Source organism: Chanodichthys erythropterus, chromosome 11 (genome assembly GCF_024489055.1).
Source record: "Chanodichthys erythropterus isolate Z2021 chromosome 11, ASM2448905v1, whole genome shotgun sequence".
Taxonomy (NCBI): Eukaryota; Metazoa; Chordata; class Actinopteri; order Cypriniformes; family Xenocyprididae; genus Chanodichthys; species Chanodichthys erythropterus.
Window position 1 is genome coordinate 13,638,032 of NC_090231.1, and position 22,228 is coordinate 13,660,259.

Here is a 22,228-nt window from a genome sequence, read left to right on the forward strand (position 1 = left end):
GAGACCCGCACATGCTAATTTTGTTTATTAGGCTTTCTGATTGGCTGGGAGTTTAGTCACCATAGACTCCGACTGTAGATTAAAAATTACTACGCAGAATTTAACTGTAGACTACCAATCGAAGAACAGAGATGTTGCAAACGGTCTGTCCCTTTTCAGTGCTGCGCTTGTGTTCTGTCTTCCAGTTTGTATTTCCACAGCATGACGGTTCTTACGAATTTATGAATGAGGCTCTTGTTTTAAAGTCTTCCCGATCTACTGGCATTTGTTATGACATCCGCTTCAAACATTACAATGCTCATGATAACTTTCGTTAACTCTACAATAAGTAAATCCACTTCACCAGATACTTTGACAAAGATGCCATAGAAATATACATCAAATTTGTTTTAGCTCTGTAGATTTCTAAGACAAAATTCTGAAGATGGCTGTGTGCTGGTTTCTCTGGCGCATAAGGTCTATTGACAACTCGTTAGCGAGAGCAAACATAAGCATATTTATTCTATAATAATATTATTCTACATTTTTATCCTGGGCTGGTTCCACCAACTGTTGATAAGTTACAATTTACCCTAGTTTTCAAGTACAGAGGCACTAAGTTATTATTTACCCACTACTGAATATATTTGCGAAGCATAACTCTACATATAAACTAAACGTACGGAAGCTTCTGATGTGGCGTAACGGTTGGAATAAAATAACAGACCGACTTAACTGCATCAATAAGTTATTGTTTTACCCAACAGGCTTCAATTCTTAAATATGAACATATATGAAATAACATTTATCAACCATTCATGGTGTTAATAATAATATTTGATGGTATTTCAACTAATGATTATTTTGAAGCCTTGCATTAAGTATATTGGGCGTTACTGTGAATTCCTTCTCTGCTGGTTGGTCTCTGTTGGTGAGTGTTGTTGTATGTTATGTGTTTTATGTGGAGCATTGCTGCAAATCCAATTTCCCCTTGCGGGACAAAGGTACTTTGACTTTGATCAGAGATACTGCTGTACCAATTCACAAATCAAAAAGATTAATTTTTAAGTAATGTAGCATCTTCAAATGGAGTAACCCCTTAGAAAACAAACACATTTCAATTCTTTTTTTATACCAGAAGATCAGGGGAGAGCGCGAACGCAGTCCCCCACTACCAGACGTGCAATGCTGTAGACTGTAGACAGTTCGGGCTTCCGATTGGCTGAAAGTCTACATTGCCCACTCTAACTGTAGACTTTCGGCCAATCGGAAGCGCGGAAAAGCGGCTACACAGACATATGCAAGTGTACTATGCTCCCGTAAAAAGATCATCTTTATATGCAAATATAGTGAGAAAAGAGCATCTTTGACGATCTCTCTTTCAGCGTTTGTGGTAAGACTGACTATTTGCAATATTCACAAAGTTACAAAGTATATAAATACGTTTGTGTTCATTGATTTTATTTCGTCAATTGTCCGGCTAAATGAATGAAAAGAGTCAGCACTACTATCATGACCGTTGCATTCATTGACGGGCCTTATGAAAAAAACAAAAAACAAAAAAAAAAAACAATATTTACATAAAGTTATGAAGTATATACGTTTGTGTTCATTGATTTTATTTCGTCAATTGTCCGGTTGAGAATGAATGAAAAGCGTCAGCCACTACTATCATGACCGTTGCATTCTTTGACGGGCCTTATGAAAATTAGCTGTGCTGACCGTACTTTCTACAAATATTAATGAAAAATATAAATAAACATGTTTTAATTATACATAGTTCATATAATATAGTTAAACCGTGGTCTAGTATAGTTAAACAGCAAATTAACCATGGTTACCACACTTTTACTGCAATAGAACATGCTTTACAAGTTATTTTCAATTTTAGGCTTAGACTTTTTTTTTTATTATCACTATGACCAAATGTCTATAGATCACCTTGTGTAAAATAATGTACCTGTAGGGGAAATAATTGTATGTCAATGTTTTTTTCTTCAATAAGTATATTTTTTTTAAATTTCACCAGACTTTGATATTTAATCAACAAATATACACATATGAAGAAATCAAAACATTACAGTCCATAAATGTTATGCATATTATTATTATGATGATTATAACAGACTGTTTCCTACAGGTTTAACATGGACCCACTATTACTACATTTGCAGATTGTGGACACAACTGTGCCAAAAGACAGGCAGCAATGCCTACTTAAGGCATCAAAGGAAGCCAAGTCACTGGCTTCTCATAATATCTGCTATGAAAAGAGCACGGTCCTTGATAAAAGGACGGCTTGTGAGGAAGGTCAGTGTGAGGAATATCTTGCCACTTGAGCTGTTGATGCGTTTCCACCCTGTTTACACAGCAGCATAGACTTTTTTGTTCTTGTCATTAAAGTCATTACAATTTCTGTCTTCAGCAAAAAAGAGATGTTGGGCCATTACCTCAAAACCATCAGAGGTGCAGTACCTTGGCCAGCTATTTATAACTTTTGGAAAATACAACGGACAAAGTTTACAATGGCTGGTGGAGAATGATGTTGGCTACATTAAGTGGTAAGTATGTTGCATTAAACAGAATCAAAATGTTCTTATTTGTTTTTTTAACATAAACTAATTATATTATGTGATATTTTAGCCTCCTTGATCTCCACATCCAAGAAAGCCGGCATGCCAAAAAAGAAAGACAAGGCGACTGGGTGAAGGACCTTCCTTTGCGGTATGTGCACCTGCTTCCACAGGTCTTCTGCCACCTTGAGATGAATGTGGACATGCACAAGGCATGCACAAGGCCCTTCAGGCTGACCCACAAGCAGGGACGGACCACGAACGCAAAATGGCTCAGGAGGCATACTGCTCTGTGCAGCAGTGGCTGGTGATGAAGGAGGAGGACATTACCACCAAGCTTCAGGAGATATATTCTCGACAAAGAGGTAGGTTTAAAGTGCCCTTAGTAAAAACCATGTGCAACAGTTAATACAAACTCCAAGGCTGAAATTTACCTGTATTTCACAGAACCCCCCAAAGGACAGGGCCCCTCCCTCAGAGGCTGCCAGCTCCAGCTCATCAGGACACAAAGATGATGCCGGTTGGACGGATGATGCTCTGCTGGTAGAAGCTCTTGCCTCCTTTGAAAGACAAGGTTTATTAGTTTAATAATGTCTTGAATTATTAATGTTAACATAGCCTGAAATTGTATTAATGCATAATCTGTTTCTAACAAGACAACATAAAGACTCTGTGTGCTGATGATGGCTGAAGTTCAGAGGATGAAATAGTTGTCAATTGCTTTGACATTGACTTTTGCATACCTGTGTGTTTGTTCTCATTTAGCAACAGGGGGTAAAAAGAAAAGTCAAAAGAAAAAAAGGGCCATCCAGCTCCTCCACAGAAGCCAGAAGACTCTGCGGCTCCACCGTCAGCTGTAAGTCCATAGTTTATACATTATAATATTAATATTCTTGCATCAGCTCCAGGTGTCGAACATCAGAGGACATCTGATGTGGCTGGTGCTGATGTGGCTGTGCCATGCCTGGAAACTGCAACCTCAGCAGCAGATGTTGCACATCGGGAGGTAACTGTTGTTAAATAAGGAACATGTTTAGGTCTAAGTACTCAGTTGGCTGTTACATAATGTTTTGTCTTTGTTATATTACCAGGTGACTTTCGAAGGATGGCACAAAATGTGGGAGTCTGCTCCTAACGGGCTCCCCACAGCAGATATCGGGTGGCTAAAGGAGGATGAGGAGAAGGGACTTTTCCAAAGGGCAATGTCTTACAAAGACAAGCATGGAAACACATGGTGGAGGAAAGTCCTGAAGGATGACAGGATGTGGTTTCATCCTCCAGAATTTCCAGGAGTGGAGGAAGGGAAAGTCCCCTCAGCAGACTCCTTTTACCACAGCCCCGTTTTTTTCTGGAGACCAGTCGGAGTGTGGCGTTACAGTCTGCGCTGTCCGAGGCCTGACTGCCCTGCCCGGTCCAATAAGACAGCATTTCTGTACCGCTGTGGCTACTTCCACACAGTCAGACAGATCTGCCACATGTCCGGCTGGTACTCCATGCTGACTGAGGTCCTGGCCTGTAATGCATGCAGAAAGGCTGCAAAAGAATCAGAGGAGCGTGCCATTGGTCGTTTCCTCTCATGGGAAGCGTGCATTATAGAGCAGCTCAGTCCAGCTCACAGAGCAGTGTTCCCCACCATCTTAACATTACGGTTAGTCTTTGCATAATTTCAAAATAATTTCATTTCTAAATGATTGCACTAGGAAAAAATACCTAAGATGTATGTGCTTTAACTTTAGGCGTGGTGTGGACAAACAGGTCATCCGCCTGATGTGGGATCGCACCGAGGGCAACACCATGACGAAGGTGTGGAGACAGGTCCTCGAGAGCCACTGTGAGGAGTACCTGCTCCAAAAGGACTTGTACACCACCCTCCTCTGCCAATACAGACAACCTGGCAAGATCACAAGTAAGAGTTAATTGTTTAGTTCAGTGGTTTTCAATCCTGTCCTAAAGGACCCCCAGCCCTGCACATTTTGTGTCTCCCTCATCGAACACACCTGATTCAACTGCAAGAACTGAAGTGGGTGCAACATACAAGATGAGCAGGGCTGTGGGTCCTCCAGGAAAGGTTTAACAATCTCTGGTTTAGCAAAGTGTTAAGGCAAAGACTAACATATACAGCTATGGAAAAAATTAAGAGACCACTCCAAGTTCAGAAATCAATGTTAAGTGGTCTCTCAATTTTTTCCATAGCAGTATATGAGAGCAGATTTCCATCAGACAGAAACACAGCATGATCCCTTACCGTAATAGGAACTAAAAAATACCCCCCCATTATTGGAGTGAGAATGTATTCTACTGTTTTGACATTTTTAAAGGTTGAGCTGGAGGGTCGGGCCTGTGCCTATGGGAAAATGCTAATGGAATTTCACCAGCTTACCTCTCATGGGTAAAGGATGACACCGAGAGAGGGCTCTTCACCCACATTCAGGGGTACCATGACAGCACCGGTGCAATGAAGAGGCGATGGGTAATGAAATCAGATGGAATGTTGTTTTACCCTCCAGAATCTCTGGGAAATGTTAATGGCACTGTGCCATCTCTTCTTTCAGAGTCATATCCTTGTCTGGCGGCCTGTTCCCCAACATTGAGATACTCGCTGAGATGTACTCGTGGTGACGAAAGCATGGGTAATGGAAAGGACTTGTACCTCTACAAGTCACAAGGTACCTCTACAAGTCACCAAGGTATGACATTTTTAGCTATATAGGCTCTTGATAGAGTTGCAGTGCAACAGATTATTTTATATTATTAATTTTTATGTAAATAAATTCACAGGCAGCATAATGTGCTTCTTTTTTCCTCTTTTTCCGGATTATGTCAGCTTTAGGACCCGTTTTGAGACTCCACCTCCTCCAAGACAGTTGCCATTTGCCTGTCTGCTTCGCCATGCATTCCTGCTAGTAGAGGCCAACAATTTACAGGAACCGTTCACTAATCGAACGGCTCAACACCTGCTGCTGGAGAAACTCTGGGGGAGAATTTCCAAACCTCTGCTGCTCTGGCTTGGAATACCTCTTCAGCCAAAGCACAGGTGAATCTGGTGCCTTCTAACTCAGTGACCTCTCAAAGGATGGACCCATTCCAGTGGAGGAAGTGGTTAAGCCCGGCCGGCCTGACACAGAAGAGGATGAGGCGGCGTACCAGAGTGACCAGAGGCAGAGCTTAACAGGGTGGCTGCCACCCCAGCCCACATAACCCTCTGACCTTTGTGAGTCATTTTCTTTTAACCTAAATGCAATATTAACATTTTCTTGAGTGTTGATTGATGTTCAAATGCAGCCAAGCAAATGTAAACATTTTAACTTAACGTGATCATTGTACATTTCAACAGGAGGGGTAACACTGGGGCAACATGCTGTACTGCTGCACAAAGAGGGTCGTTCTTGTTGAGACTCTCTTGATTCAGACGTTACGCACCAGCTCGGACATCAGCGCTCAGCACAACAGACTGATGTAAACTAGTGAAACTACTAGTGGAGGATCTGGTTCTGAACAAAGTGGGTGTTCCTTTACCAAAAAATCAACACAAAGACTGTCCAGGATTTTATCCGGTTTCAGAAGAGACTCATCAACCTGGAGTTGACTAAAATGACTTCTACTGCCATATTGAAGACTAGGTCGATCTCCTCCAGAGAGCTGCCTCGATGCATCTCCACATTCTTCTTCATCACTAGTATCAGATTCCTTTTCAAAATCATTGTTCCCATTCTAGATGGTATCAATGACATCATACACTTTGTAGATAATATGGTCTTTCCTGGCTGGTGGCATTCTGAAATGAGGAGGGAAAATAAATAAATAAAAAAATAAAACCCTGATTATCTTCTATGTCCCAATCATACTTAACACATTTTAAAGAATTCACACGTTCCACAGAATTCACACAATACAGCCTGGATAGCTTATTGTAGCCCCCAACTCATCATGCTAATATCACTTATACCCCCCGACTAAAACTAGACTAAAAACAACTAAAATATGACTAAAACTAAATGACATTTTAGTCAAAAGACTAGGACTAAAACTAAATCTAAATTTGCTGTCAAAATTAACACTGCTGGAGGGCCACTTCCTGCGAAGTTCAGTTCCAAACTGAACTGGACTAATCAGCAAAACTTTGACCCACTGCTTTTTCACAAAAAAGTGTATCATTGAATAATGCCTTTATGTTTCACATGCTGTTTTAAAAAGACAGGCAGCATCACTAAATAGCATTTTACAAATATTAAACTAGCACTCTATTCAATACAATCATAAATAATATAATTTCTATAAGGTTACCAAATATTTAAAAAAAGAAAAACACATAATCTTTAAAACTCTACAACCACAATTGACAAAAAAAAAAAAAAAAAAAATCTTTTTTTTGAACACTTTAAAGGGGGTGCACCGTTCCCAGAAGTACTGCAATACCGGGTCGATGCGTGGAGTGGACGGAGCAAGCCCCTATTCCATCTCCCAGTTCCAAAAATCAATTTAATATATGGTGCCCGGGTAGGGCACGTATCAGATATTAAACTGATAAGAACAGATTTTTTCTTTCGAAAAGTTTTTTATTGTCACAGTTTTCTGAACTCACAACAAAAACAAAAACAGATCAAACAAAACAAAGCAAAAATCACCAGATTCTCCAAAAAAACATCACATCTCAAAACTTCAAATATAAAACAAAAATATTGTAACAGTAAAACATAATAAAATTAAAGGACTTGTGTGTGTGTGTGTTGTTGCAAAGGTCCATGTGTTTATGTGTGTATTTTGTTTGAAAGTCCAGGTATATGGTAAAAAAGTCTTTTGTGTTGTTGTGGTTAAAATGTTCCTTTGTTGTGCAGGACCGGGGTGAGTCCCTATCAAGTTCCTCATCACACCTCTCTCAGAAGCAGGCATCTGGCCCAGCATTTCCAGTGCCCAGCGGAGATCCCCGCCCTCCGGCCCGCTGGCCCGCTGTTCCCGTAGCCGGTGTTGGTGAGGGTGCATCTACGGGCGGCCCGGTACGGTGGTGGCCGGGACCTCTTCCGTGTGACCCCAGCCCCCCCTCCGAATAACGACGCCCGGCGCCTCCTGCAGCGTTGATCTTACCAATTGCTCGCACGCGTGGAGGGGCACCGTAACGCGTTTCCCCACCAGCAGGTTTCTGGTGGTCCAGATGGCATCCTTTATAGCATTTAGGGTGAGCCAGAGCGAGGTAAATTGTTTTGATGTCAGCTCCTTCAAGCCCTGACCCACCCCCAGGATGGCGAGCTTGTAGTCCATCCGGACCCCACCCGCTGGCAGGCACGGGTTAACCAGGGGGCTGGTTCTGGCCCACAGGTCCCGCGCAGCACCGCACTCCCAGAGCAGATGTCGCACAGTCTCCGGGGAATTGCACCCGATCCGTGGGCAAGATGAATCTTTGGCCATGCCTCTGGAGTGCATAACCGCCCGGACTGGGAGGATCTCATGGGCAACCATCCACGCTAGGTCCTTATGCCTGTTCCGGAGAGCAGGGTGGGCAGCGTTCTTCCATACATGCTTGGCCTCATCAAGGGTGAGGCCTGGGATTGGACTCACTGACTCCCGGTCCTGCACAAGAGAGAGAAGAGTTTTGTGGTCAGTTAAAACTGTGACATCTAAACCCTCTAAAACATACTTCTTTAAAAACTTCTTAATAAAACTGTATTCTTTAGGGAGATTAAAAGACACAGGGGTTGTCAAATCTACTGGTAAAATTTTCAGAAATAAATAAGAACAGATACTGATAAGAACAGATACTACACTTGATCTTAGCCAAAAGGCCGAGAAGCGATACCCACAAATGGTCAACAGTAGCAACCACATTCTAGGAGACAGTAAATCTGATGACGGTAAGCTTTTATTTTATTTTTTACTCAAACAATTCTTGTATAGAATGTAATTGTTAACACTGCTAAACTAAGGGGCCCCCTGTGGAGGTGTTTTTCAGTTTTGTGACCCCTTTAAGCCTTATACAAGCACTGGTCGTTCACACCTCAGATTTGAAAAAGGCTCAAGAAATGGGTGTAGAAAGCTGTGATAATGTGATTGGATAAAGGGTGAGAAGGGGGGAGGGGACATTACGAGGGGGGATGGGTTCAAACACAATAACTCTACAGACCTACATCACACTCACTACAGGCATGAAAGAACATTAAAATGTGATTGGAGACAAAGATAAAAAGTTGGGGGCATACTACATTTTAAAAATGTAACCATATATTAAAGGTGCTCTCTAAGTGATCCTGGATGGAGTAACTTTCTGTTGACGTTCAAAGTGTTGTCAAACACAACAGAGGCTAGCTAGACCCTCCCTCCTCCTCCCCCTCCCCTCCGTGCTTCCTGTAACAGTCATGAACGCGCATTTAAAATCATTCTTGTCGGTTATTGACTGGAGCATGTTTATTATGTTTCGTGGTCCAGGCTGCACCAGTTTGTTTTTATTGCCGTTTTTGGAGCTTGTGGCGACTACCGAGACAGCATTTTTTTACAGTGTGTTCAGGGGACAGGCAGATAGTGAGGAGATGTTCGCTGTATGTGACAATTTTTTGGCCGAAATACGTGTGACATCACTTAGAGCACCTTTTAAATATATAAAACCTCTTAAACACCTTTATCAGAGAAACATTTACTTTTCTGCCCATTATCTTGAATTTTTGTTTTTTAGATCTTCATCTGTTTATTTGAATAATTAACTGTCATCACACCCCTATCAGAGATACTACTGTACCAATTGATGAATCAAAAAGAAAGATAAATTTTGATGTAACAACATCTTCAAATAAAAGTAATAACTTACCACATTTCAATTCTATTATTAGACCAGAAGATCAGGGGAGAGCGCGAACGCAGTCCCCCACTACCAGAAATTATGCAGTCGAGATTCCCACATTTGGGGAATTCGCAGGGGTCAGCACAACCGGAGTGCAATGGCTGAGCCTCGCCCTGGGTGAACCACCTTCTTGATCATGGTGTCTCCCCTGCCAGGTAAGTATGAGTTCCACACGCGCCCTGTAGAGGCCACACTTGAGGGAACATCATTCTCAAAGAGGGTGAGGAGTCACTTCACTACATATGGTTCATCATGGTGATCTATAGACCACTTTGGAGCAGACGTCACAATGACGTCACTTGCAGCTGCGCGCGCATAGTGGTTGCAGAAAAAATTGCAGTAGCAATTGGAGGAAAATGTGCAAATTCCACAGAATAAGAGAAAAATGTTTTGTCGTGCCTCTGGATGTTGGAATCGGAATGCAAAAAATATAGTCTTCATTTTTAAAGAAAACCATTGTTGAAAACGTCCTTTGAAGCTAAACGGAGATGTTTCACAGACTGGACTGATGACACCTGCAAGGATTAGTCGACTATTAAAGCAGGAATTTGATGTAAACAGTAAGTCTACATAATATTCACATATGCAGTTCAGAGGGCATACATACATAGCAGTTACAGCATTGAAATAATATTTAAACCTATAACATTTCACATAGATAACTTTTAAACAGTCTATACAATTTTAATTTCACAATTCTGACTTTTTTCTTGCATTTGCGTGTTTATTACTCCCAGTTCGGACTTTATTACTCGCAATTGTGAGTTTATTTCACAATTCTGAGGGGGAAAAAGTCAGAATTGCGGGATAAATTGCAATTCAGAAAAGACAGAAACGAGTATATCTCACAATTGTTTTTCTTTGTAAGAAACGTGAGATATAAACTGAGATTTGCGAGAAATAAAAGTCAGAATTGTGAGATATAAACTCGAAATTTACTTTTTATTCTTTTAATTCGTGACAAACAAAACAAAAAACAAAGTTGTACGCGTCAAGAGACTTATAAGCTTTTAGCTTCTCCTGAGTATACACTTGAGGTGTCAATCAGGTAAATATATGTATCTGGCCACTGGATGCTTGGCCATTTCGTTTCATCATTTAAAAACTGACAAGGTGCTATGGCAAACGGATCCGTAAGCTGTATACCACTCGGTAATGTTATTTTTTTTTAAAATAACTGTGTATCGCTGGGTGAAGCTGCTGTGATATGGCGACAACATTTAAAAAAAAAAAATAATTAAAAAAAAAAAATCAAAATATTCTATAATGTTCCTAAATCTTAACTACTTTGAACCGCTTCGTCTTAACTCTCTAGTCGTACTGGTTATCACTCCCGGGTTCTCTGCAACCATGATGCGCGCGCATCCCGAATGTTTACAAACAGTAAATAGGCCTATTCTAAACCCTCAATCTATACTGTAAACTCTGGATTTTGTTAAATCAGACAGTCATGTCATTTTACAGTCATACAGTCTACTCTGACTGTTGACAGTTAGACCTTCTGATTGGTCTACATTCACTGTACACTCACCATCTCTCTACCAATCACAGAAGAAGATTTGACTGCACTCTACCAATCAGGCAAGAGACACTCCAAGCTCTAAGGGTGCGTTCACACTTGTCATGTTTGGTTTGATTAAAACGAACCCTGGTGCGATTGCTCGGTTAGTGTGGTTCATTTGAACATATGTGAACGCTGCCATCCGAATCCTGGCGCGCACCAAACAAGCGGACCGAGACCGCTGAAAAGATGGGTCTCGGTCCGCTTCCAAATGAACTCTGGTACGGTCCGAATGATATATGAACGCAACATGGACCAAAGACATGTAAACGAACCAAAAACAGGAAGACGAGACCCTAAAAAGGACAGAATCCTCACGCATGTTGGTTTTTCTCATCATAGACGCGAGTTTGCCCATCATAGGCATCAGACGCGCGTCTCCACGCAGCAGATCATTTGTGTGTGTGACGGATGGATTCCCGCCGCTGTTTTGACTACTTTGCACATTTTATAAGCTCTTCACGAGTTGGCCAAAATACCATCATATGCAGGCTACGCACACACAATGAGCGCATTTACCTCAGCAAACAGCATTGTTTTGGATGTTCGGTAAGTTTTGTCTCAAAATAGGCAATACGTCATAAAATTCGACCAATCACGTTGTGAATAGGGCTGCAACAAACGATTATTTTGATAATCGATTAATCTATCGATTATTAGAACGATTATTCGACTAATCATCAATTATTGCACTGATTAATCAGTAAGCTTTGTTCGATTATTCTACTTTAGCAATTAGTTAAAATATTGAGTTATACTGTACTTTAACTAGTAAATAAAACAAGGAAATCACTTCAGCTTTTAAAAGTGTATAATTTTCAAGCCAACTGAATAGACCAATATATTTTTGGTCTCAGTGAGGTACAGACAATATTCAGACTTATTTTCTAGTGTTTAAAAAAAGAAAATGTTTTAACATACGCTGAAGAAGTCATTCAAATAATTTAACAGAAAGATAAATGTTGATTAATAACTTAAAGGTGCTACAGAGGATCTTTTCGTCGACTGAGAAACCAAAGACTGTTACTGACTTTTTGAAATGAGCGCATGCGTTTGGGAACGCCTCCCAAAACTCGTGCACGGGTATTGGAACATGAGTGTTTACCACCGGCATTCGTGTCCTGTTAATGGATTCATTATGTCGGACTCACCGCAGGTAACTCATAATCTGCCAATCTGCGCACATCTCTCACAAGGAACGAAATGGCAGTGATTGACAAGCCAGAGGGCCAATCGTTTACGCGATGTTCTTAAGGCCCTACCTTGTGCACAGATGATGTATATTAATATTATTCCTTTCAGTGCAACTAATAAATAGTCTTTTATCAGTTAGTAAAGACCGTTTCAAGTAATATTGCAAAAATGTATAAAACAAAACATCCTCTGTAGCGCCTTTAAAAGATACATATTGAAGCAGCAGTGGATTCCAGAATCACAATATATTGTACTGGAGTGGCAGTCTTTTTAGCTAAACATTCACAGCATCCAAAAATCAAATTAGAACCAGCTGAAATGTTTTGAAATCACTTTTCCCCTACCTGATCGAGAAAAAAAAAAAAAAAAAAAAAAATCCAGTCTCACGCGATCTGCCTTGTGTCCGTTTGAGTATTTTAAATAGCGCACTAGTCAGCTAACATTAGTTAGCTCATTAACGTTGGCCAGCAGAAGTGCGCCGCACTTTTTTGGATCATCTTTTACCATTTCAAAGTGCATCCAATTTTATACTTTAGATTTTCTTATCCCAGACATTGTTAAAGATTTCAATCCCTGCCGCCAAGATGCTCCTCTATTGGTCACGGATCATGGAAAGTGAAAATTAACTCTGTCACAGGGGTGGTTGGATTTATTCATGCATATTAAAAATATTTAACAGATTCATTAATTAATTCATTCATTCATTTTTTATTTATAGCATTATCATAATAGGCTGTATATTAACTTATTGGGAGAAAACCGGTAGTTCTTTGTAAAATCAGATATTGAGCACCCCCTGTATCTCGTCTCGTTACACCTCTGCGAAGATTCGACTGCGAGATAGTCAAATCATGCTCCTCCTATCAAAGCTTCGAATCGTCGACTATAGGCCCTTTTCACAATGACGTCAGTTAACTTCTGCCTATCCGCAAAGCAGTGGATCAGTTGTTCCGCCTTACCTTCACGCCGACGACTTCTCGGGAAAATGCTTTAATAACTTTAAATGCAAACTGTTTATGTCAAGGGTTTACACAGTCAGGTTCTTCTGGTAACGTTATTTATTATTTCCTTTCTGTAACTGCCTTGCTTAGGGTTTCCGTGAGCAGAAACTTTAGCAATGTTGTATCCTTGAATTGCTGTCAAGAGTTTTATCACAATGATTGTGTGTCCACATAAATCTGTTAGCCTATTTGGAATAACAAGAATAACTGGTAGGCTATGATAACGGTATTGTTCTTGTGAGATTTATTTATGAGTAATGGACACCTGAAAGTAACACTACACATATAATACTCTGAAGAATTAATGGTGTGAAGATTTTAGATAATTTTACATCATCCAGTTTAAACTGAACTGCTGCAATATATTAAGATTGTACAATTTGTAAGAAGTGTATTGAAAATACAAAACGAAAGTATTCATTTAATGTTATTCCCTGGAGAAATAATTTGATTTCGTTCATTTAATGCTGCTATAACAATGAGTACCTTTGTAAATCCTCCTTTTTGTATGCAAGTCTTGTTCTGCAATAAAGAGATGATTTTTTTTTTACTATGGTAAAAATGCCACATACAGGAGTCTGTTTTTACAACATTAACAGTCTTCATTTAGAAATATTAAACAATTGTAATTACTTATCTATGTCATGTTTATCAAAATAAAATTGAAAAAAAAATAGACTGTTTAAAAAGAATAAGCTTATGTTGATCTTCATTGTAGCTACATTCAGGCACTGAAATGTACATTAAACATTGAATGAAAAGGTTTTTTTACTGCACGTAAATGTCGGAAACATGCATTTACTTCACAAATTCTGACAAATACATATAAACAGCTTAATCTGCAATAAAGACAGCAAAGTTTGCAAGTGACTACGGGCAGCAGAAAGTGTATGGCTTAAGTAGGCCTATGTATTCAACTCCTCCGACTTCAAACAGCAAATCTCGCTGATCGGTAAGTTCGTTTGAGATCTGCCAAACACCTCGCCTTGAATATACATGAAATTAGGCGACTACAGTCATCCTCTAACCACATTTGTGGCATATGTACAACTTTTGGGTGCACTTAATTCGAGCGGCGCTAATATTCCACTACGCTGACGGAAGTGAGGATCCACTGCTTCCAGTCCAAACGGAAGCTGTGTGACGTCATGTGAAAAGGGTCTATTCAGGGTAGAGGTCTGCGCGGTCCCGCTACCGCCAGGTTCTATTCTGCACGCACCCGCTCCCACCTAAAATTCACTCTGTGTTGCCCCGCTACCCACATAGTGATTTTCTTCCCTACCCGACGGGTCCCCCTAAATTGAGATTGTTTCCAGAATCTCGCATTTAAACTTCCCCTAATGAAAGAGAGTGATTGGGGATAACAATTATAAAATGCTGCATAGCACATACAAGATTTTTATTTGTTATTTGTCTTATGATGCTGTCAACGCTCTAAAAAATGTCAGAGAAAAAAAATGTTACAAAGAATAGTAGGCTAAATATCACAAAAAATAGGCAAAATTAAATAGCCTACAACATGTCCCTCAAAACTACATAAATACAAAACTCAAACGAAAACTGTTGGCTTAGTAGCTATACTGCAAAATGAATAATCGCATAATCTTTTTTAACAACCATGCAAGAACAGATTGACAGTGACTGACGACCGTTTCAGAACATCTCTCCTCCAAAATCCGATCACAAAAGTTTAATGTTCTCTGAAGGTGCACTCGCGCAGACCTCTAATGCAAAGAACATATCTTACCAGGTTTCTCAGGACAGGAAACTGGTGACTGTGTGAAAACCACCACTGCAAAAAAGTTTTGTTTACTTCAAGTTCAAGCACAGATCCGAGAATGTCAAAGGATCTCGGGAGCAACTGGGTTATTGTCAGACCGCCCCCTCCTGCCTATAGTTACACTATAGTTACTGACCGCAATCTACCTTTCATTCAAAATTTAAATTTTATAATATTTACAGCCTGCTCTTATTTTCTATGTTATTGTACCATTCTGGGATGCTTAATATGTTTTCTAACAAAATAAAAAACGTTAAAGTAAAAATGTTAAAATAAAATGTATAATATATAATACAATTATTATGTGTAACATATTTTAGTACTATGTAGGTCTACTGTACGTATAGCTGTATTAACTACTATTATTTCATACTAATTACTACATTTACTATTAATAGTTGTAGTATGTGTAGGAAAAATAATATTGCACATTTTTATTGTACTTTACAAATCTCAAAGTGCTACCATAGACAATAACAGTGTAACAATTAGAAATAAGTTCTGTAATAATTACAAATACGATCTTTGGAGTAAAATGCGGCCTTGAGTTTATTTTCATCAAAATATCAAGTAATCTGCGTAGAACTGTTGGGTTGTCTAAATAATTTGTGTGTGACTTGTGTGTATTTTTTCTCAGATGGATATTACAATTCAAAAAGGGGGGTCTCTGCCAGATCTAAAACAGTGCACCAAATGCTGCAGTCATTGTCACTGCCCTTTTTGTGATGCCTCTGTTTTTCAACCAACACGGCTGGAAAAAATTTAATAGATTGATAGATTAATAACATTTTAATAGATCGGTCAGCATGAAGATAATATTAGCAAGTGTACATCTTATTATAGTGAAAAATTGTAACGTGTTTGAACATGAGCATGTTTATGTTCTGCAGTGTGTGCATGTTTTGTTTAATTTTATTAATTGGTTTATTTGTCTTGGCAGGAGGCTGAAGAGATGTTCCTCCAGGGCCCCACTTATCACTCAAGGTATGTTTTAAATTTTTTGTACACAGACTGTTGGATTTTTGTGTTACACAACATTTCTTTTCTTTTAGTGAAGTTGAGGAATTTGTCCGAAGAGTTGCTCGAGAAATGAAAAATCTCCCCATCAAGAATGTAAAGCATTTATTTTATTTGATGTTGTTTAATATGCAATATATACATTATTAACCCAATTTTTTTTTTCACCATTTTTCTCTGCATTGTTTACAGCTGGATGACTTGGACCTCATGAAAAAGAATACAAAAATCATTTATTGTATGTAAATATAGAGTTAATGTTCATCCCCTAACTCTATACTGAAGAATGTGATAAATCCTTAAGAATTAGGAAAACAATAAATGACTATGAAAATATTTAAGTAACTGAACAATTTCTATTACAAATACAATTAATAAAAATAAACCAGACTTAATGCATTAAATCATAACCTAGTATGTGTAATATTTTATATAATAATGCATTCAGTAATAGCATAATATTTTCTAGTAGAAAAATAGTGTAAGTTGCAATCTATCAGCAATTGAATTCAGGTTAGGTAATATCTAATCAGGTTAAATAACCTTCCGGCACTGTCTGGGAAAAAACGATAGTTCTGGGAGTGCAGGTCTGAGCGTGCAGGCCTGAGTGTGCAGTTGGGCCTCTGGGCCTGCAGCTTCATAATGTTGATTCTATAGAGGGTATGCACGTGACATCACTGTCGATCGGTATGACTGCGGTCACGCCCACTGATTGGCAGAAAGACTGAGCGGCAGTATTGGTTTTCATCGTGAATGCCGCGAAAAACACACAAAACACATCCATAATGGGAAAGAGCTTTGTGATTGACTGTACAAATAGCTTTGACAAAATCTGAGGTATACATTAAAAGGTGCTAAAGAGGATGTTTTGTTTTATACATTTTTGCAATATTACTTGAAAATGTCTTTACTAACTGATCAAAGACTATTTATTAGGTGCACTGAAAGGAATAATATTAATATACATCATCTGTGCACGAGGTAGGGCCTTCAACATCAGCCAATCGTTTACGCGATCATCGCGTAAAGATTGGCCCTCTGGCTTGTCAATCACTGCCGTGAAGTTCCTTGTGAGAGACGAGCGCGGCTGCGCGCTCCAGTAACTTTCCACTCTCCACAGGTGCTGCATGCAATGTTATTGTCAGGAGACAGGAATAACTGCAGATTATGAGCTACCTGCGGTAAGTCCGACATAATGAATCCAAAAAACACGACACAGCGAATGCCGGTGGTAAACACTCATGTTCCAATACCCGTGCACGAGTTTTGGGAGGCTTTCCTTTGAAACAAGCTGTGAAGGAGGGGGGCTGTTCTTATGCATGCGCTCATTTCAAAAACTCAGTAACAGTCTTTGGATTCTCAGTTGACAAAAAAATCCTCTCTATCACCTTTAAAGAGTGCTGAGAGCTACAGAAAAAAGAAGCAAATGAATCACTGCAATTCACAGGAACAACTGGACTGCAGGCAGAGAAACATGGATTTGCAGTTATCATTTTGTGTCAAATTGTTGGATTTTGAGGTAAAATCATGCCATATATATATTGTATCATTATATACTGTGTTAACAACTCAAATAAATAATTACCATCTTATATTCTGCATAACTGGGTGTTTTTAAATAAACACAAACTAACAAAAACTATACAAGTTTTAGGGCTGGACAATATGACGATATTGACATTGATATAAGTGATTACTCGGATTTAAAGGGATAGTTCACCCAAAAATAAATTTGATGTTTATCTGCTTACCCCCAGTGCATCCAAGATGTAGAGGACTTTTTTTCTTCAGTCGAATGCAAATTATGATTTTTAACTGCAACCGCTGCCGTCTGTCAGTCAAATAATAGCAGTGATTGGAAACTTGAACAATAAGAGTCGAAAAAACTTCGAACAGTATTTATTTATATAATTTTTTACCTCTAATACACCACTATGTCCAACTTCGTTCAGCTTCCGGCTAGTGAGGTCTGATCGCGCTCTGACAACGGAAGTGATGTCTCGCGCTCATTGAAGTATATGGGCGAGACATCACTTCCGTCATCACAACGCGTTTTTTGACCTCACTAACAGGAAGCTGAACGAAGTTGGACATAGTGGTGTATTAGAGGTAAAAATTATATAAATAATGTTCGGTTTCTCGCACAAACCGATCGTTTCGTGTCTTAGGACATTAATGTGTCGTCACGAGCCGCAGGTTTTAATTTTGATTTGTCTAAGCAAGTTTTATTTACTGTTACAGTTGAAGTTCCCATCTACTGCTATTATTTGACTGACAGACGGCAGCGGTTGCAGTTAAAAATCATAATTTGCATTCGACTGAAGAAAAAAGTCACCTAAATCTTGGATGCACTGGGGGTAAGCAGATAAACATCAAATTTTTATTTTTCGGTGAACTATCCCTTTAAACCTAGTTATATAAAATAATCACAGGTAGATTTGCTTTATGTATTTCCCTGCATCTAAATCAGGCACATATAAATGTCAGGAAACAGGACTCCTGGCTGCATGTCAATATCCATGGATTAGGTTTATTTGACAAGTTACAAGGAACACTTTCAAGTCCAAACTTTAGTATAATCGTTGTTTTATTCGCGTTTTCGCAGTTTCCCCTATTAAATCCAATCATGCAACAGGTTCTTTTACCACTCAGTCCAGCTAAGGGAGCGCATTCCAGCGAGTAAGTGACGTCAATGATGTATACCCTCTACTCTATTATTAGACCAGAAGATCAGGGGAGAGCGCGAACGCAGTCCCCCACTACCAGAAATTATGCAGTCGAGATTCCCACATTTGGGGAATTCGCAGGGGTCAGCACAACCGGAGTGCAATGGCTGAGCCTCGCCCTGGGTGAACCACCTTCTTGATCATGGTGTCTCCCCTGCCAGGTAAGTATGAGTTCCACACGCACCCTGTAGAGGGGACACTTGAGGGAACATCATTCTCAAAGAGGGTGAGGAGTCACTTCACTACATATGGTTCATCATGGTGATCTATTCTAAACCCTCAATCTATACTCTAAACTCTGGATTTTGTTTAATCATCAGTCATGTCATTTTTACAGTCTATGTTGACTGTTTACAATTAGGTTGGTCTACATTCACTGTACACTCAACTGTAGATCTCTCTACCAATCATAGAAGATGATCTATCAGGCACAGGCAATCTCAAGATTTGAATGTACTCTACCAATCAGGCAAAAGACACTAATAATTTGGGTGTTTGCTCTAATTTTTTGTGCTCACTGACACTTTCATAAGTACAAACTTTCAATTTTCATAATTTAATAGGGACATTATACAGGATTATATAGCTAGAGCAACAAGATAGTGGCCAAATAAGAGTGAAACCAAAGAATCATACTTCATTTTTTGACAAATCTATGAATTGCCCACATGAAATGATAACTGGCTTCAGTAAACTGATAGTGGAAGACAAAGACCCGTGTAAAGACCCTTTAGTTACTGTTGCTACGTTCAACAAGCCATGATGCCGATCTCTTGCCACTCATGTTCTCACACAGTGAAAATTACATCGCGGAGCAAAGAAGACACTGACAACACGTCGACAGACAAGTAGGGCTGTGTATCACCAACAATTTCACGATACGATACGCATCACGATACTAAAGCCACGATACGATACTTATCACGATATGGTTCAATTTAGAATTTAAATTTCTTTTGAGCAGAGATAAGTAACAGTAATATGTATTTATTGAATAACCAGTGTTATAACAGTCATGATAACTGAAAAAACTATTGTTTTTATCATTAAAAAAAACTATTATTTAAATGAAATATAAAAAAAAAAGTCACAAAAAAAGCTTCTTTTAAAAGCTTGCTTTTAAAGTCACTCCCTCAGTAACTAAATTGACAATTATAGTGACACTGAAGCATATCAATAAAGCTCAATGACAATTGCAACAGTAAGTTTACTTGTAAGAAAACTAAGTTAGTTAATTATATCGGCTATAATATCATAATAATGTCTATACTACCTGTTTTTTTGTTTGTTTTTTTCATCTGTAAAAATTATTTTTTTGGATATGAACTAAAAATATGTTCTAGAACAACATACGTTTTTATTAACGTGGTCTACAAAATATGCGTTACATGAGTTTACAATACACACTTAACAATAAGGTTCATTAATTAAACATCATATAATGTATTAACATGAACCAACCAAGAGCAATACATTTGTTACTGTATTAGTATACACATACTAATTAAATGCGCAGGTCTCTCGTGCGTCCTTCCCACTGGACGAGTCAATATCACTTTCGTTTCGCTTTCAGATATCTCTATTATATATGCCATCACTGCTTTTAACTTTCTAGATGTAATTACCGAAATCAAAACAGTCCATAAACTATATCCTCACGAAAACGTCAGTCAAGCCAGCTCGCGCCTCAACCTGAGAGATCGGCCTTCAAATTTCTTGGTTTCTGAATGGACGGTTTGGCTTCGTTCGGCCATGATTTATATACCGTCGACCTGTCTTAAAACGTTAGCACACATTGATCGATGATTTGGAGATTGCGTGTTTCTCCGTTCGAGAGCGTCACATGACGTCACATGATTGGCTAGATTTAAAAGCAAGACAGACACGATACGGCAGCTGCTGTATCGATACGCACATCGTCAGGAGTTCATGACGATGTATCGTTGTATCGATATTCTGAGCACAGCCCTACAGACAAGACAGAGCAGGTTCATTTTGATATGAAACAAAGTCTCAAATTTTGTCATTTTTAAAAATATTTAAACAATACTGTTTTGTGGCTCTTTATGTGTCATGACAGGTCGCTGTAGCACCTCAGTTCAAGCGGCTCGTGAACCAATCATCTCTTCCAACTAGTTCATTTATAGAATCACATAAACATGAATGATCATCATAAGAAATGTTGTTTCAATCACAGAAAGACATCAGTACACACCATTTTTCAAGTTCAAGTTCAAGTCCACCTACATTAAAGGTGCCCTAGAATTGAAAATTGAATTTATCTCAGCATAGTTAAATAATTAGAGTTCTGTACATGGAAATGACATACAGTGAGTCTCAAACACCATTGTTTCCTCCTTATGTAAATTTGATTTGTGCAAAAGACCACTGAAAAACAGGTGAATCTCAAAACACAGACTGTGACAACAGTCGGGATCATTAATATGTACGCCCCCAACATTTGCATATACCAGCCCATTTAAGGCATTAGACAAGCCAGTATTAACGTCTGGAGCAGCAGAGCCGAATCAACAGACTTTATGCAGGTTAGCAAGCAAGGACAATAGTGAAAAATGGCAGATGGAGCAATAATAACTGATACGATCCATGATATCATGATATTTTTAGTGATATTTGTAAATTGTCTTTCTAAATGTTTCGTTAACATATTGCTAATGTACTGTTAAATGTGGTTAAAGAACCATTGTTTCTTACTGTATTCACGGAGACCAGAGCCATGTTGTTATTTTCATTTTTAAACACTTGCAGTCTGTATAATGCATAAACACAACTTCATTCTTTATAAATCTCTCCAACAGTGTGTAATGTTAGCTTTAGCCATGGAGCACAGCCTCAAACTCATTCAGAATCAAATGTAAACATTTGGAAAAGCACACACCTGTCTATATAAAAAGGTCCCACAGTTAACAGTGCATGTCAGAACACAAACCTAGCCATGAAGTCCAAGTAATTGTCTGTAGACCTCCGCAACATGATTGTATTGAGGTACAGATCTAGGGAAGGGCACAAAAAAAATTCTGCAGCATTGAAGGTCCCAGTGAGCACAGTGGTCTACATTATCCATAAATGGAGGAAGTTTGGAACCACTAGGACTCTTCCTAGAGTGGGCCGCCCGGCCAAACTGAGCGATCAGGGGAGAAGGGTCTTACTCTGACAGACATTTAGCATTTCTCTGTGGAGAGAGGAGCACCTTCCAAAAGAACTACCATCTCTGCAGCACTCCACCAATCAGGCTTGTATGGTAGAGTGGCCAGATGGAAGCCACTCCTCAGTGAAAAGGCACATGACAGCCATCTGGAGTTTGCCAAAAGGCACCTGAAGGACTCTCAGACTATGAGAAACAATTCTCTGGTCTGATGAAAAAGATTGAACTCTTTTGCCTGAATAGCAAGTGTCATGTCTGTAGGAAACCAGGCACCACTCATCACCTGGCCAATACCATCCCTACAGTGAAGCATGGTGGGGGCAGCATCATGCTGTGGAGGTGTTTTTCAGCAGCAAAGAACTGGGAGACTAGACAGGATCAAGGGAAAGATGAATGCAGAAATTT

At 39.2% G+C, this 22,228-nt stretch overlaps 1 protein-coding gene, 2 non-coding genes and 2 pseudogenes across 3 annotated transcripts; 1 reads left to right on the forward strand and 4 right to left on the reverse strand.

Moving 5' to 3' along the window:
- Positions 1-2,821: 2,821 nt before the first annotated feature.
- Positions 2,822-6,366, forward strand: LOC137030648 (uncharacterized). Its single transcript, XM_067401064.1, has 9 exons — positions 2,822-2,917; positions 3,000-3,126; positions 3,318-3,558; positions 3,644-4,200; positions 4,289-4,458; positions 4,871-5,022; positions 5,105-5,239; positions 5,377-5,763; positions 5,887-6,366. The coding sequence occupies exons 4-6, from the start codon at positions 3,668-3,670 to the stop codon at positions 4,873-4,875; spliced, it is 708 nt and encodes a 235-aa protein (XP_067257165.1). The 5' UTR covers positions 2,822-2,917; positions 3,000-3,126; positions 3,318-3,558; positions 3,644-3,667; the 3' UTR covers positions 4,876-5,022; positions 5,105-5,239; positions 5,377-5,763; positions 5,887-6,366.
- A 568-nt stretch (positions 6,367-6,934) lies between these two features.
- LOC137031399 (U2 spliceosomal RNA) lies at positions 6,935-7,108 on the reverse strand (annotated as a pseudogene).
- A 986-nt stretch (positions 7,109-8,094) lies between these two features.
- Positions 8,095-8,341, reverse strand: LOC137031401 (U2 spliceosomal RNA; annotated as a pseudogene).
- Positions 8,342-9,377: 1,036 nt separating this feature from the next.
- Positions 9,378-9,541, reverse strand: LOC137031392 (U1 spliceosomal RNA). The gene has a single exon (XR_010896533.1). It is a non-coding gene; the product is annotated as a U1 spliceosomal RNA (small nuclear RNA).
- A 9,121-nt stretch (positions 9,542-18,662) lies between these two features.
- LOC137031393 (U1 spliceosomal RNA) lies at positions 18,663-18,826 on the reverse strand. The gene has a single exon (XR_010896534.1). It is a non-coding gene; the product is annotated as a U1 spliceosomal RNA (small nuclear RNA).
- Between the last annotated feature and the right edge of the window lie 3,402 nt (positions 18,827-22,228).